At 40.1% G+C, this 18,062-nt stretch overlaps 1 protein-coding gene across 1 annotated transcript in view; it reads right to left on the minus strand.

Moving 5' to 3' along the window:
- Positions 1-683: 683 nt before the first annotated feature.
- Positions 684-18,062, minus strand: part of JAM2 (junctional adhesion molecule 2) — an 85,111-nt gene continuing 67,732 nt past the window's right edge. Inside the window, exons 6-10 of the mRNA XM_061425156.1 lie at positions 17,105-17,204; positions 14,329-14,436; positions 12,518-12,533; positions 5,672-5,714; positions 684-3,761 (exon numbers count right to left, since the gene is read on the minus strand). Of these exons, the coding sequence (XP_061281140.1) occupies positions 3,729-3,761; positions 5,672-5,714; positions 12,518-12,533; positions 14,329-14,436; positions 17,105-17,204 (300 nt within the window). The 3' untranslated portion in view covers positions 684-3,728. The remainder of the gene's footprint in view (positions 3,762-5,671; positions 5,715-12,517; positions 12,534-14,328; positions 14,437-17,104; positions 17,205-18,062) is intronic.

Raw genomic sequence — 18,062 nt, forward strand, 5'->3', positions numbered from 1 at the left:
TTGTAGGATCTTAGTTCCCTGACCAGGGATTGAACCCAGGGCCCTTGGCAGTGAATGCTCCAAGTCCTAACCACGGGACCACCAGGGAATTCCCCACCATGACTCTAACCTGGGCAGGAGGACAAAGCGTCACAGGCTGTGAGACTAGACAGGAGTGGACGGGCCAGAGATTACTGAGAATGAAAGGAAGGTGTCCTTGGAGAGGAGAATGTGAGAATGTAAAAGGAAGGAATGCTAGGACAGAGAAAAAACATCTTGTGTAGAACATTCTGGATCAGATGGACCTGGGTCACATTGACTCTGCCTCTTCAGTTGGTTTTGTAAACTTGGCAGTCATTGACTCAGTTTATCTCGGTCTCCTCATCTGTAAAATGAGGACATTGCCCTCTTTATACAATCGAGGTGAATGAGATTTTGTATACCCTCACCTCTATCCATCCCACCCTCCACGACATTATATATAAAGTGTTTAATAAATAGTTTCGGCACTTTATTTTCAGAGCATTTTTTTTTAGCACTGGAGAAGCTGGTAGGTTCCCAGACTGAGAGACAAGATTCTCATCTTGAGCAGCTAAAGCTTTGGCCTTGTAGCTACAAACAGTAAGAGGGAGTAGTTTCCTGGGTTTCACTGAACAACAATAAGTGGATGACTCTTCCCCTGCACCATTAAATGGGCTAAAAAATTGAACACTTCTGCTATTTTTAATGTAGACTAATCAGACAAAACCAACTGTGAGATGAAGGAAGCTCTTTGCAAGGCTGTACTGAAAAACAATTGTTCTAGATTTAGTTAGGTTAAACTCCCCACTAAAAATAAATCTAGTTACAACAGTCAATGATATAATTAAAACAAAAGTTGCTATTAGATTCTAGAGCCCTAACCTTTATACAACACAATTTTACTTTATGGAAACGAAAAGTGCTCTAAGAATTATAATGATAAATGTTTTGTTTTTAATGCTTGTCCACTGGCATTGGAAAACTCTGCATTTGGGCCAGATCCTGACTGCTTGCTGTTTATCAAGTCACTCGGTTCAATTGCTCAGTTGTGTCCAACTCTTTGCAACGCCAAGGAGTGCAGCACACCAGGCTTCCCTGTCCATCACCAACTCCTAGAGCTTGCTCAAACTCATGTCCATCAAGTCAGTGATGCCATTCAACCATCTCATCCTCTGTCGTCTCTTCTCCTGCCCTCAATCTTTCCCAGCATCAGGGTCTTTTCCAGTGAGTCAGTTCTTCGCATCATATGGCCAAAGTATTGCAGCTTCAGCTTCAACATCAGTCCTTCCAATGAATATTCAGGACTGATTTCTTTTAGGATTGACTGGTTTGATTTCCTTGCAGTCCAAGGGACTCAAGAGTCTTCTCCAACACCACAGTGCAAAAGTATAAATTCTTTGGCACTCTCCCTTTATGGTCCAACTCTCACATCCATACATATGATGTATGTATACATGTGATGTATGATGTATGTATGGAAAAACCATAGCTTCAACTAGACAGACCTTTGTCAGCAAAGTAATATCTCTGCTTTTTAATATGCTATCTAGGTTTATCATAGCTTTTCTTCCAAGGAGCAAGTGTCTTTTAATTTCAGGCCTGCAGTCACCATCTGCAGTGATTTTGGCGCCCAAGAAAGTAAAATCTGTCACTGTTTCCATTGTTTCCCCATCTATTTGCCATGAAATGATGGGACTGGATGCCAAGGTCTTTGTTTTTTGAGTGTTAAGTTTTAAGCCAGCTTTTTCACTTTCCCTTTCATCAAGGGGCTCTTTAGTCCTGTTCGCTTTCTGCCTTAAGAGTGGTGTCATTCTTTTCCATTAGCATATCTGAGGTTATTGATATTGCTACCCTCAATAGCTTACTGTTTATGAAATAACACAAATGAGACCATTTTTAAGAATTGTTCATGCTCCAATGGCATGAAAAATGGCACAGCTGAGGACAGTCCAGGCAGTTGTAGCAGGGACCTTATGGCCTTGTATGGTTTGATCTATCTACTTCTTGGCCCTTTACAGAAAATGTTGGAAGGGTGAGAATTCTGGTGAGAATCACTGAATGTCACAGACTAGTGACGTGTCCAGGCATATATTCGGCTCTACGTGAGTACTTAACCCAGTTGTCAGTCCAGTGAATCCTAGGGACTTGCTAAGGTCACAAAGAGCTGGACTCAAGCAACTTAGCACACACTGGGCAAAAAGAGTGGACACCTTTAAAAGCTGCTTGAAAAGTGAAAGTGTTAGTTGCTCAGTCATGTCCGACTCTTTGGGATCCCATTGGCTGTAGCTCCTCTGTCCATGGAATTTTCCAGGCAAGAATACTGGAGTGGGTTGCCATTCCCTTCTCCAGGGGATCTTCCTCACCCAGGGACTGAACTGAGATCTCCAGCACTGCAGGCAGATTCTTTACCATCTGAGTCACCAGGGTCTGTTGTCCAAAAGCAGCTTAACCATGTTCAAAGTTGTCAATGGTAGTGAGAGATCTAGATTTGCCTAGAACTGGGAATGCCCTAGCCATATTGTTTTTTCAATGATTTGAATAATCAAAATAAGTTCTAGATGATTATGTTATTAACACAATCTAATTGCTCTCCTATTACACAGATCATTGGAATTTTCACTTTGTAACACTAGCTGGAGATCTTCCTGATCCATCAGTTGAGAAACCAGATGATCAGACCCATTTTTTCATTTCATTTCTCCTGTGTTTTCTATGTATCAAGTGTGGCACAGGGTGCCAGGAACCACAGGGAGCTCAAGCTGTTTTCATCTCATTTTACTGGTTAGACAATCGCTTCTCCCCTCCATATCCCTAACTTTGCCATAAGAAGGACTGGCAAAGCACTGGCCATAACAGCAAGGGACTTGGCCGAATGCAGAATTTCACTGCTTGGTTTTTAGAGACAGATGTGAAGTCACCATGCAGTGACAGGTATCAACAGGGTTATGTGCATCGGCTCCAGTGGCAAGTTCTGATGTCAAGGTCACTGATCCCCTTCAAAGGAGTCTCAGGGGAAGGAAATGGCAACAACCAGCTCTGGGGGTGAAATAAGACACTTGGGTTTGTGTTTGACTCTCAAAATGATGTTTAATGAAGAAGTCAAGGACACATACCAGGTGAGTGAGCTCTGGTAGTAGGTATTTTTCTTCATGTTGCTTGTGGTTCTCAGAAATGAAAGTAAACACAGAGTGAAATCCTTGGGTATGAGACCCATTCTGCCACCGTTCTGTGACTAGATCAGTGATAAACGAGCAGCAGAATAAAGATTAGACAAGAGGAAAAGGTGGATTCTGGCAGGAATGAGACCAGAGGCTCCTTCTGTGTCTGTCAGAGTATTTTTCTGAACCCTCCAAATCACACTCTCACAGAGGGTGCATGTAGCTGATATTTTCATACTCTGTGGATTCATTTCACAACCAGAATGATACATTTTAGTAACTTTTGCTAGAAGTTAGGATATTTAACATTTCACAAGCCCCAGAATATTACAAAGTATTTTGATTCCTTTACCTCTGTCAAGACACAAGAAGCCAGATTTGTATTGTAGGTGCTGACAGAACTATTTGTATAAAAATTTCAAGTGATTTAGCAGTCATACAGATTATAATGCAATACCAATTTCATATCCTCATGTACCTCTTTGCAAATGTAAGACAAAGCTGTTTTATAATCGTTTAATAACTTGTGCAACAACTGTGGTTTTGGTGTATCGCCAAGGTAGGAGTCTTTTAAATTATAAAGGATTTTGTGTGCTTGAAATCCTAGGAAAAGAAAGAAAGAATCAAGTTTAAATATGATGTATTAACTCATATATTAAGAAATATAGAAATCTTACGAGTATAGATATACCCATTATGAGAATCTTGCAGGTACAAACCAAATATATTTAATCCAATCTATTTTATGGGCAGTTAAATAAATATTAGGAGACAAATCTCTGAAACTCTACCTAAAGAGTAAAGAAATAGGAATGGGAATCTGAGCAGGAGAAATCTTGTTTGCTAGGAGGATGCTACTGGCACACTCCTACACATTCTACAATGCACAGGACAGCCCCCACAACAAAGAATTATGTGGAATTACAAAAATTAATTAGACAAGCCTTAGAAGAAACTGTTGTTTTTTATATAAATTCTTGTCTAGGAATTAGAAGAACATGTCGGTAGTGCCAAGTTTGAGAAACCCTGCTCTAGGGCAGAACTCAAACTGGAGACTAGTCCTCAGCTAACGAAGGCAACAGAGACGAAGACCAAGAAAAAGAGTGAGGCCTCTGTTCTTCCAACTCAGCCACCAAGTATCTCTTCCTGTTTCGTGGGATGAGATTATTTTATTCCACACTCGAGGAGTATTTTTCTACAAATTATAGGAGCAAATATGGAGTTCCATGTTGGTTGTCTTCTATGGAACAACAGGCCTCGGTATTGTAAACCACAAAATAAAGTGACTTCCACGATAGATTCTGGAGTAGACAATTTTTAAAATCTCTGGTAGAAAAAACTCTGTGGGTTAGTATGTAGGTCTCAAAGGTTAGTGTCTATCCGAGTCACTGAAGTGTTTAAAAAACTGATGTCCATGCCTCACCCCAAGCTCTACTGAAAGGAAACCTAAGCGAATCCCTGCAGAATGTACTAAGGAATTTAGGGAAGCAGCGCTCCACTTGTCAAGGAATTCAACTTCAAAAACATGGGAAACCTTTCTCCTCCCACTGTATTCCTGAAAGCTAGTCCAGAAGGCTGAACAGCCATCCAAAGAGCTATAAAATCTGAGCAATGATCATATTGACTGCTTCTCTGGAGTGCTTACTAATCAAAAGTACTGTTGCTACTGCTAAGTCGCTTCAGTCATGTCCGACTCTGTGCGACCCCATAGACGGCAGCCCACCAGGCTCCCCCATCCCTGGGATTCTCCAGGCAAGAACACTGGAGTGGGTTGCCATTTCCTTCTCCAATGCATGAAACTGAGAAGTGAAAGTGAAGTCACTCAGTCGTGTCTGACCCTCAGCGACCCCATGGACTGCAGCCCTCCAGGCTCCTCCGTCCATGGGATTTTCCAGGCAAGAGTACTGGAGTGGGTTGCCATTACACAAGAGTCCAAACGTCCAAATTATGTTCCCTTAACCATCTGAGTTCGATAATTCTTGCATCTTTTCAAGGATTTCTGAAATGTTCCTTTCTGCAAAAGCAGAGGATGTTCCATACCCCTTAAATTTCCAAGAGCTTTGAGTAACTACAGCAGAGTACGGACCCACAGATCTTCTGGGAAGCCATATGCTTGGTCAAGCTGACAAGGATAAAGGTACGTGGGTCCCAGCTTGGCCATTGTCATCCTGTGACAAGCGTGTCCTAATTTCCTCATCTTTAAAATGGAGCTGACAATGCCAGATCTAATAATGCTAAGAAGGCTGACTAATAATAGAAAACACCAGGAATAATAATAGAAAACACCAGGACAGAAAATAATGGGATGGGAGAGCCCCACTGCTCTACAAATGCAGCCATCCCGGGCCGGGGATGTGAGCTAACATTTATTTAGTTCCTTCTAAAGATCAATAGTAGACATGGATACAAGGTATATTAAATGCAGAAATCCATCAATTCCATACAATTAATTCATTTCCCTGCTGGACTCCCTAAATACATTTGTTCTATAAATATGCTTTAAAAATACTCACATTTTCACTCATGGTAGTGGCTTTGGATGCAGAACTACTCTTCCTGTTTGTGGAATATAAAAAAGAACATTTACTACATTATTGCTTCCAATTCTAAAATACATATCCTCTTTCAGTTAATATTACCTCCATATATTTTTCTCAACAGGAAGAAGAATATGTATCTTAGCCAGGTATAAAAAGCCCAGAACTCCTAACTGAATTTCTTATATTTATAGATGATATTCACAGAGAAAAGCATGCAACAATATATCAGTATGTGTGAAGCCCTGTGAATCTACTTGTAGCCTCAGGCTAGATACTAACAAAGTTTTTAGAATATGCAAACCAGAGACTTACTAACTTTTAACTCACCAACTCATCAAGATATAACATTTTGAAAGCTTGATCATTACAACCTCAAATTCCATTTTTTCCATGGGAAAAAAGTTTTACACAGTGACTATTATTTCAGTTATCTGTTACGGGATGCATTATAGTCCCACCAAATACTCGTAGGTTCAGTAATTCCCCCTTGTGTATATGTACCTCAGATTTCTTATCCATTCATCTGCTGATGGACATCTAGGTTGCTTCCATGTCTTGGCTATTATAAACAGTGCTGCGATGAACATTGGGGTACATCAGTGTGTATGCCCAGCAGTGGGGTTGCTGGATCATAAGGCAGTTCTATTTCCAGTTTTTTAAGGAATCTCCACACTGTTCTCCATAGTAGGTTCAAGTCCCAATTCCCCCACCAGTATCAGAGGGTTCCACCAATACTCGTAGGCTTCAAGTCCCACCATTCCCCCAAATGGTACCTCAGAATGTGATTTGCATTTCTCTGATAATGAGTGATGTTGAGCATCTTTTCATGTGTTTGTTAGCCATCTGTATGTCTTTTTTGGAGAAATGGGAGACACAGTCTTTAATAACGTAATTAAATTAACTAAACTAATTAGAGTGGGCTCTAATCCAATATGTCTGATATCTCTATAAGAAGAGGAAATTTAGACATAAACATGGATGGAGGGAAGACCATGTGAAGACGGGGAGAGCACCATCTTTAAGTCAAGGAAAGAGGTCTGGGCTTCTAGATCCCAGAACTATGAGAAAATAAATTTCTATTGTTTAAGCCACCAGTCTATGGCACTTTTAAGGCAGCTCTAGCAAGCTAATGAAACATCCAATTCATTATCCAATACATTTCGAGGGAGATGGGTTTGACAAATAGACATGTCTACGAATAAAGATATCTTCTCCCAGATTACTGTCTGGGTTAATAGACACACACTGTGATTGGATGAAAGATAATAACCTCCCTCACCACAGTGTGGTCAGCCTTTCTCCATATATAAGACGATGCCTCTCCTCCGTTCATAACCCTCCCTACAATTACTTTCCATCTTAATAAAAGCAGGAATCTTCACAATTGCCTGGGGTTTGTGACTATATCATTCGGCTACTCTGCTTTCTCAAGGTCACCCCTGAACTAACTATTGCTAACTCAGACCTCACCCTGGACTTGTCCTGGGATGTTATGGGGCTCAGAGACTAGCACTGAGGAGCAAGTCTAGGAACAGAAAATCAATGGCATTTGAAGCCATGGTGGCTGAGGAGAGAAGAAGGCCCATACGCTCCAGGTTGGGTCTGCCATTTCCATGCATACAAGGAGGACAGTGACAAACCAACCGGTTGCATGTAAACTGGAGACTGTGGTGACCTCATACAGATCTCACGCACCAGTGGCTCCTAAATTTCTAACTCTAGTTAAGAAGAGTGAAAGTCCTAATCGCTCAGTTGTGTCTGATTCTTTGCCACCCCATGGACTCCAGGCTCCTCTGTCCATGGAATTCTCCACATAAGAATACTGGAGTGGGTTTCTGCTCTCTTCTTGAGGGGATCTGACTCAGGGATCAAACCTGGGTGTTCTGTATTGCAGGCAGATTCTTTATCATCTGAGCCACCAGGGAAGCCCTGGTTAACTCCAGTTAAGAAGCTTCCTTAACCCCAGATTCATGTGCTCAGTTACTCACTAATTATCTCTACTTGGAAGTGTAATAAACATCTCAAATATTAAAATTGCAAAGCACTCCTGAGGTGTCCACCTACCCTCAACCCCACTCTCCAACATGCTCCTCCCAAAACCTTTCACACTTTAGTAAACCTTTCACACTTCATCCTTTCCAGAGGCTTGAAGCCATGTCTGATTTCTTTCTTCTTCTCACAGCCCACATCCAATCAGCAAATTGTTCAAAACAGATTCAGAATACCATCACCGACTGACTACAGCCTTGTCTAACTCAATGAACCTATGAGCCATGCCATGTAGGGCCACCCAAGAGGGACAGGTCATGGTGGAGAGTTCTGACAAAACGTGGTCCACTGGAGAAGGGAATGGGAAACCACGTCAGTATTCTTGCCTTAAAAACCCCATGAACAGTATGAAAAGGCAAAATGATAGGAAACTGAAAGATGAACTCTTCAGGTCAGTAGGTGCCCAATATGCTACAGGAGAACAGTGGAGAAATAACTCCAGAAAGAATGAAGAGACGGAGCCAAAGCAAAAACAATACCCAGTTGTAGATGTGAATGGTGATAGAAGTAAAGTTTGATGCTATAACAAACAATATTGCATAGGAACCTGGAATGTTAGGTCCATGAATCAAGGTTAATTGGAAGTGGTCAAACAGATGACAAGAGTGAACATTGACATTTTAGGAATCAGCGAACTAGGATGGACTGGAATGGGTGGATTTAACTCAGATGACCATTATATCTACTACTGTGGGCAGGAATCCCTTAGAAAAAATGGAGTAGCCGTCATAGTCAACAAAAGAGTAGGAAATGCAGTACTTGAATGTAATCTCAAAAACGACAGAATGATCACTGCTCGTTTCCAAGGCAAACCATTCAATATCACAGTAATCCAAGTCTACGCCCCAACCAGTAAAGCTGAATAAGCTGAAGTTGAATGGTTCTATGAAGACCTATAAGACCTTCTAGAACTAACACCCAAAAAAGATGTCCTTTTCATTATAGGGGACTGGAATGCAAAAGTAGGAGGTCAAGAGATGCATGGAGTAACAGGCAAATTTGGCCTTGGAATACAAAATGAAGCAGGGCAAAGGCTAACAGTATTTTGCCAAGAGGATGCACTGGTCATAGCAAACACTCTCTTCCAACAACACAAGAGAAGACTCTACACATGGACATCACCAGATGATCAATACCAAAATCAGATTGATTATATTCTTTGCAGCCAAAGATGGAGAAGCTCTATACAGTCAGCAAAAACAAGACCGGGAGCTGACTGTGGCTCAGATTATGAACTCCTTACTGCTAAATTCAGACTTAAATTGAAGAAAGTAGAGAAAACCACTAGACCATTCAGGTATGATCTAAATCAAATCCCTTATGATTATACAGTGGAAATGAGAAATAGATTTAAGGGACTAGAGCTGATAGAGTGCCTGCAGAAATATGGACGTAGGTTTGTGACATTGTATAGGAAGCAGTGATCAAGACCATCCCCAAGAAAAAGAAATGCAAAATGATTGTCTGAGAAGGCCTTACAAATAGCTGAGAAAAGAAGAGAAGCGAAAAGCAAAGGAGAAAAGGAAAGATATACTCATTTGAATGCAGAGTTCCAAAGAATAGCAAGGAGAGATAAGAAAGCCTTCCTCAGTGATCAATGCAAAGAAGGAGAGGAAAACAACAGAATGGGAAAGACTGGAGATCTCTTCAAGAAAATTAGAGATACCAAGGGAAAATTTCATGCAAAGATGGGCACAATAAAGGACAGAAATGGTATGAACCTAACAGAAGCAGGAGATATTAAGAAGCGGTGGCAACAATACACAGAAGAACTATACAAAAAAGGTTTTCATGACCCAGATAACCACGATGGTGTGATCACCCACCTAGGGCCTGGAATGAGACATCCTGGAATGAGAAGTCAAGTGGGCCTTAGGAAGCTTCACTGCAAACAAAGCCAGTGGAGGTGATGGAATTCCAGTTGAGCTATTTCAAATCCTAAGAGATGATGCTGTGAAAGTGCTGCATTCAATATGTCAGCAAATTAGGAAAACTCAGCAGTGGCCACAGGACTGGAAAAGGTCAGTTTTCATTCCAGTCCCAAAGAAAGGCAATGCCAAAGAATGTTCAAACTATCGCACAATTGAACTCATCTCACATGCTAGTAAAGTAATGCTCAAAATTCTCCAAGCCAGGCTTAAACAGTATGTGAACTGTGAACTTCCTGTTGTTCAAGCTGGATTTAGAAAAGGCAGAGGAACCAGAGATCAAATTGCCGACATCCGGTGGATCATGGAAAAAGCAATAGAGTTCCAGAAAAACATCTATTTTTGCTTTATTGACTATGCCAAAGCCTTTGACTGTGGATCACAACAAACTGTGGAAAATTCTGAAAGAGATGGGAATACCAGACCACCTGACCTGCCCCCTGAGAAATCTGTATACAAGACAAGAAGCAACAGTTAGAACTGGACATGGAACAACAGCCTGGTTCCAAATTGGGAAAGGAGTATGTCAAAACTGTATATTGTCATCCTGTTTATTTAACTTATATTCAGAGTGAAGTGAAAGTGAAGTCGCTCAGTTGTGTCCGACTCTTTGCGACCCCATGGACTATAGCCCACCAGGCTCCTCCGTCCATGGGATTCTCCAGGCAAGAATACTGGAGAGGGTTGCCATTTCCTTCTCCAGAATGTATATTCAGAGTACATCATGTGAAATGCTGGTCTGGATGAAGCACAAGCTATAATCAAGACTGCCGGGAGAATTATCACTAACCTCAGATGTGCAGATGACACCACTCTTATGACAGAAAGTAAAGAAGAACTAAACAGCCTCTTGATGAAAGTGAAAGAGGAGAGTGAAAAAGCTGGCTTAAGACTCAACATTCAGAAAATGAAGACCATGACATCTGGTCCCATCACTTCATGGCAAATAGATGGGGAAACAGTGGAAACAGTGGCTGACTTTATTTTGGGGGGTCCCCAAATCACTGCAGATGGTAACTGCAGCCATGAAATTAAAAGATGCTTGCTGCTTGGAAGAAAAGCTAGGACCAACCTCATAGCATATTAAAAAGCAGAGACATTACTTTGCCAACAAAGGTCTGTACAGTCAAAGCTATGGTTTTTCCAGAAGTCATGTATGGATGTGAGAGCTGTACCATAAAGCTGAGCACCAAAGAATTGATGATTTTGAACTATGGTATTGGAGAAGACTCTTGAGAGTCCCTTGGACTGCAAGGAGATACAAACAGTCCATCCTAAAGGAAATCAGTCTTGAATATTCATTGGAAGAACTAATGCTGAAGCTGAAACTCCAATACTTTGGCCACCTGATGGGAAGAACTGACTCATTGGGAAAGACCCTGATGCTGGGAAAGATTGAAGGCAGGAGAAGGGGATGACAGAGGATGAGATGGTTGGATGGCATCACCAACTTGATGGACATGAGTTTGAGTAAGCTCTTGGAGTTGGTGATGGACAGGGAAGCCTGGCGCACTGCAATCCATGGCGTCGCAAAGAGTCAGACATTACTGAGTTACCGAACTGACTGACCATCACTTCTTGACCTTGTCGATGCCATCATTTTGGGAGTGTCCTTAATCTGCTCTTGTCTAGATTATTTAGTAATTAACTAACTGGCCTCTCTGCTTCCTCCATGCTTTGTCACCTTTACAGTTTATTCTCAACAGAGCAGCTAGTGTGAGTTTTAAGAATTAAGTATGAAGATGCTACCTCTCTGCTCAAGGTTCTCCAGTGATGTCCCATCTTACTCAGAGCCAAAGCCAAACTTCTGCCGGGAAAAGCTGGCGTGTAATCTGTAATCTGCCCCCACTACACTAATGTGCTCACGCATGTCTTCCTCGAGTTGTTCTCACTCTGTTTCAACCACACTGATCCCCTTATTGTTCCTCAGGTACACCAGGCATGCCCAGCCTTTCCCCTTGATCTCTCCTTTCTGCTTGAACACGCGTCTGTCTCATGGTTATCTGCCTGGCTCCCTCCCTCCTTCAGACCTTTCTCAGATGTCCCCTCATCAGCGAGGCCCTCCCTAACCACCTATTTACAAGGACAATCTCCACTCCTCCCCTCCGCATTCTCTGTTCTCTTGCCTGCTTTATTTTTCTCCATTATACTTATCACAGTCTGACATACTGCTGAGCTCATATACTTATTTACTTTCCGCCTTCCTCTACTAGAATGTAAGCTCCATGGGACAGAGGGGTTTTTTGGTCTAGTTTTTTCACTGCTGTGTTACCAGTCCCTAGGACAAGACTGGACACATAATTGGTATCCAATTAAATGTAAAATTGACTACTAGAGAAAATTTTACTTGAACATTTTAAATTTAGAGAAACATAGAGAAAAAAGCTTTTTCACGTAGTACTGTGCAAATGCCTAAGAAGTCAAATTAGTGACTCTATTTCTTCTCTGGTGGCTCAGACAGTAAAGAATCCGCCTGCAGTGTGGGAGGCCTGGGTTTGATTCCTGGGTTGGGAAGATCACCTGAAGAAGGGAATGGCAACCCACTCCAGTATTATTGCCTGGAGAATCCCAGGGACAGAGAAACCTGGCAGGCTACAGTCCATGCAGTCACAGAGAGTCAGACACGACTGAGTGACTAAGCACAGTGCATTTCTCTTCTAGATAATTAAACATCATTGACAAGTAGGCATTAGGTGGGATGTGTTTCTTGATGAATCCAAGTCACTGCCCAAAGAATTAAACCCTCACAAATAACCCAACTTCCCACTTTTGACTTTAAACAGATGATTAACAAAAAAGCAGTTGATATGGGGGAAAGTATGCATTAAGAAAGTATACTTACTGGAAAGATGTTTCTTCTACAAAAGAATAAGTAAATATCATTAATATAAGAATTAATAGGGTATGATACAGATTCATATAAAAATGAGTTTGGAATTAATTACTTGTTTTCAATTTTGATTCTCACTTGCTGACATTTATACCTTCTAAATGGAGGGTTGGCAAACTTTCTGTAAAGGCCCACAAGGTAAATATTTTAGGCTCTGTGGGTAAAGAGGTAAAACCAAGGATATTAAGTAGGTACTAATATAACAAAAGAGAAACAAATTTCCAAAAATTTTTATCAATGAACTAAGAAATCATAATAAAACGGAATCACTTTGCTGTACACCTGAAACTAATGTAATATTGTCAATCGACTGTACTCCAATATAAGATGAAAAGTAAAAAAAAAAAGCACATGCATTTTTTTTTGCCAAGCACTTACAGATTTTTTTCAAGTAACTTTCAATAAACCCACTGAAATAAAAAAATAATAATCAAAATCTAGTAATACAGGTCTGCTAATTAGAAGCATGGAATTCTTTTGGGGGGATATTTTTCTTAATTGGTGTTCAACAGTAGTGCCCTGTTATCAGATAGATTGCAAACTTTATTTGCAAAAAGTATTCTTAGCTTGTGGTCCATAGAAAAATCAAGTGGCAGACCAGATCTGGTCCATGAGTCACAGTTTGCCAACCCCTTCTGATACGCAAGTTCAAGAAAACAACTCTCCTAGAGAGGTTTTCTGCTAGATGAACATGAGAGTAACATTCCTAGCTAATGAATTAATAATATTCATATAAAATCTTCAAGTAATTCATTATTTTAAGAAAAACTGTTTACTAAATTTTTAATAAAAACACTCGGACAGACATTTTTTGCAGGTAGAGATAAGAGATGACAAGAATTTTAAAGAGCAATCTAATCTGTCTGTACTTCCATGGACAACCAGCAGGGGGACTCAGCCGGATTACATTACACTGGACTGGATTGAAACACAGTACAAAAGAACGGCTATTTATTAACTCACAGAGCAGTTATTTTTAATAACAGGCAATATCCTTGAAACCACACTAATGAAAACATTTTACAATACATATTTATAGTATCATTAGAAACTCCCTTTAAATTTATTTTGGTATAAAAAAAAGTTTAAACCTAATTTCCAAAAGTAGTGTTCACCACAAAATGGCTAGGAGTAAAGAAATGCATTAAGAGAATAAAGCACTTAAAAATCTCATCCATTTACCTCAAACTTACTGTATGACCAAATAGGAGCTCCAAGAGACCTAAATCCGAAGAAATCAAAACCTCAGAAGCAACTATAATACTATAGCTTTCTAGTTTTTACTGAACAATTCTCTTCTAAATACATTTGTACTAAATGTGACATTTAACATTCCATTGTTCTACACTGATAAAACATTTCACAGATTTATTCCAGTGAAATTTTTATCATAAAACTAGAAATTAATTTACATCTTAAGAAGCACAATTCCTAACTTAAAAGGATCTTAAATACATGTACATGTGCTATAAATACCCACCCACGTTGCATCTCTTGGTATTGCTGCACTATGCCACTCCAGGGTGCCTCACGTATTCTGTGGTGTTTCCTGAAATGTTGCGGTGAGACAGCTGTGTCTTTTCCTCCCTATGTTTGCCACGATGCTTCATGACTCACCTGAGTGTCATCTTGAACATTTCCTACTGCAGGAAAGTTAACCAAAAATATTCTCCAGAGTTTGTTAGAGCCTCTTAGGAGAAACAGTGTCTCGGAAGAAAACTCAATATCCGCAGAAGTTTTCTAGCAAAGTGAAATTTACTTACTTGAAAAGTAGCCTTTCCTCTGAGCATAGCACACGCCAAGCCCACAGACAGAAATCACCAAGGCCACAATGACTACAGCTGCTATGATGCCACTTATGTTGAGATCATCTGGAATGCAAAAGAATCCATTCATGAACTCGTGTCACAAAGATGGACAGATGTAGTCATTCAGTTGCAAAAGCTCAAAAAGCTCCCCTTTGTAGACACACCATAAACAACAGATGGTTTCATGCTCTTTAAGTCTGGTCAACTAACTCACTTACAGGACACGGTTCAAAATTGGCTGGAAATATTAACAGAGCTAAGTTTTATAAGAATCTGTTATATTTGAAAAAGTTCTATGATCCAGAAATAAAATACAAATATATGGCATTCTCTGGCATGCATTTGGAGACACAATAATCCATATGATTAAATATCAGGTTACAAGTGAACTTTAAAGTTCAGTGAGTTCAAGTATTCTCAATACTACCCACCTTATGCCTCACTACATAGAAAATGTAGTAACACGTATGAAAATAGTGTGTTCTTTCTTTTTAAAAAAAAAGCTGCGATAAAAGGAAGGTATCATTATTCGGGCCGAAAGGAAAGCAGCCACGTGCTCAGTGTGAAGTAGGATCTTGTGGAGCTGTACAGTGAAGCAGCCTGGGAGTAACCAGCAAACCTACGATTCACTTTCTTCTACACTTTACAAAGCACTGATTCAGAATAGTCAACAGATCTGGTTTTGGTGACAAGTTCTTGGTGAGAATTCAAAAAGAAAATTGGAAATGAGACTTCATGAATTATGAATTTCCATAGGTGTGAATTCCAAACCAAGACTGTGAAACATCTAGGATCAAGGGATGAACCTTAAACAAAGTAATTCTAACTTTTGAGTCAGCTTATACCAGAAAGTGTAGGTAATGTGGAAATCATGTTCAAATTAAAGTGATGCTTCTAGGACTGCAAGGAGAGCCAACCAGTCCATCCTAAAGGAAATCAGTCCTGAATATTCATCAGAAAGATGATGCTGAAGCTGAAACTCCAAATTGTGGCTACCTGATGCGAAGAAGTGACTCACTGGAAAAGATCCTGATGCTGGGAAAGATTGAAGGCAGGAGGAGAAGGGGATGACAGAGGATGAGATGGTTGGACCAACTCGATGGACATGAGTTTGAGTAAGTTCTGGGAGTTGGTGATGGACAGGGAAGCCTGGCATGCTGCAGTCCATGGGGTCGCAAAGAGAACCGAACTGAACTGAACTGGGAAAACATAAAATTCTAAATTTTATGTATTTATTTACTGCATGCTAGGAAAAAACCAACTAGTATGTCAAAACTATGACTTCACAGATAGTATTTCTTAAGATGAGGCTAAATTGATATTAAATACGAGCATTAAAAGAAAAGAAAAAGGATGAATTTTTCTAATAACTCTAAAGCAGCATTGAGAGGGATATTTTCTGATAATTTAAGCAAATGCTCACGTCTAACTATAAACATTTAGCTTGTGAGTCAGTTAGGTGGATAGTATGTATACCTGAATTTCAAAAAGAGCTGGAATTCAAACTTGTGGAAATTAGAGTATAGTACTGAATAGCTTTACTTTAGGATATCCTGAAGTCTAATAAGAATGTTTTCTTAAAAAAAAATGATGCTAAGAGTTAACCGTACACAAACAGTATGACTTACTGCCTACACATCTGCATACCTCAAAAAGCACTGAATAAATGAACTTCTGACCCCACAAAGCTGAAGACAACTTCCTGAATCAGGGGGAGCCCTCAGTACTCTGCTTTAGGGTGCAGCCCTCCGGAGTGACCTTTAACCCTCTGGGTGCTATCTCCAGTTCATCCCTATTACACAACCATTTTCAAACAAATGACTTTCATACAAGAAAGAATTAAAATATTTTATTACAAGTAAGACTGAGAAAAACTATCAGGGTCATTCTGAAATTCATGCAATCTGAAAAGATTCTTGAATCCGAATTTTATTGGACTCTAAGAAACTTATCTTATGTAATTTATATGAATTATGTTTTACAGCAAACTAGATCCATAACTATATTCAACATGTCTTGGGAGTTCCCGGCTGGCCTAGTGGTTAGGACTTGCGCTTTCATTGCTGTGTCCCAGGTTCAGTCTCTGGTTGGGGAACTGAGACCCTGCAAGCCACAAGACACAGTCAAAAGACCCCAAAAGATAACAAAAAAGAGTCTTTTTAGCCTGCAATAAGTATAAACATAATATTTAGGGGGACTGAAAAAATTAACAATTAAAATAGCCAATACTTAACAGAGCTCATAATTCACCAATGCCATCCTAACACTTTTGAATATTATTTTAATCTTCATACCAACCTTATGAGGACAGTATTTCACTATTTCCATTTTGGGGAGACTGAGGCACAGAGGTTAATTAACTTATTCAAGAGCATGCAGTTCATAAGTGGCAAAGCTGGAATTCAGATCCCTACTCCCAGTCCTTGACCCTGAGCACTTAACAACACTCTTGAGCTTTTGTTTGAAAGAGGATTGCTCAGCTGAGCATATTATTTCAATAAGTATTCCAAAATCTGTAAAATACAATGATAAATATCCTTGGCTTGTTTGGAAGGTGGATTAAAACAGCATCTTTGCTTTTTTGTAACATTATGTCAAGCTGATTTTAAACATTCCCTCTGGTTTATCCTTCACATGACATAGCCTTTACCTATCTCTCGCTCCCTCCACTCTTAAATAACTGTGCATTCTAACTGCAAACTCTTTGTTCGTCCCAATATTTCATGCTTACCTACTTGCATTCGTTTCCCAGGACACCTGCGATGTCCAACAGAATTACGGGCTTCGCAGGAATATTCTCCACTGTCCATTTTTGAAACAGTATTAAATTGCTATTCGTGGAAGAAAAAAATATATCTTTAAGCAATAACTCTATCAGTAGACTCCTAAAAGAACCTCATGTAATATATGTGCCTAGAAACAGTGAGAGTTTTGACCTCTTTGAGGCCTTTTCCTCTCTCTTCTCTACCCACTGTCCACATCCCTCTTCTTTCTGCATCTTTCAGCATGGTGAGATAGAAAGCTTTCTCTTGTGCATTCTCACTTTATGGAATCGTCAGTCCCAAGGACCAGGCTCCTTTAAAGATAGTCACCATGAACTCAAAGCCAAGGTTTATGTGTAAATAATAAGTTAGACTGAAACCAAAAATGATCTTCCAGCACATGATAACTGGGGATTCAAAGGAAGCCGCTGTCATCCATATGCTGGAGGCTGTTTTGCTCATTTCTCAGAAAATAACCCATCTTGGCTCTACCCTGGTGCACCCCTTTGACATCACAGATATTTCAAGGGTTGGGGCTGAGGAAAGCGAATCTATATCATTTCAGACTCGCCTTGGGGCTTTTCATCACCTGCTTTGAGAAGAAATAAATTTGCGAAGTAAATATAGCCAAGTGTGAAAGCAGATTTTCTGCCCAGTTTCTCAATGTAAAATCACTCGGACCTGCTGACTTAAGGCTGCTGACTCAGAAAGGGCCAGGGCGTCCTTCCTTATTGAGCAATCACACCCACTGACATGCTGATCCTTCAGTCACTTTACCGATATGCTTTATTAGTCACCAGAAGATCTAGGTTTTAAATGTTACTGTACACTTGCAGATTGAAGGGAGGAAAAGAAACATTATACTCTCTTAAAATTCATTAAAATTTTTATTACCATGCCTTCAAAACTTCTCACAATGATTGTGGC

This window comes from Bos javanicus, chromosome 1, assembly GCF_032452875.1.
Source record: "Bos javanicus breed banteng chromosome 1, ARS-OSU_banteng_1.0, whole genome shotgun sequence".
Taxonomy (NCBI): Eukaryota; Metazoa; Chordata; class Mammalia; order Artiodactyla; family Bovidae; genus Bos; species Bos javanicus.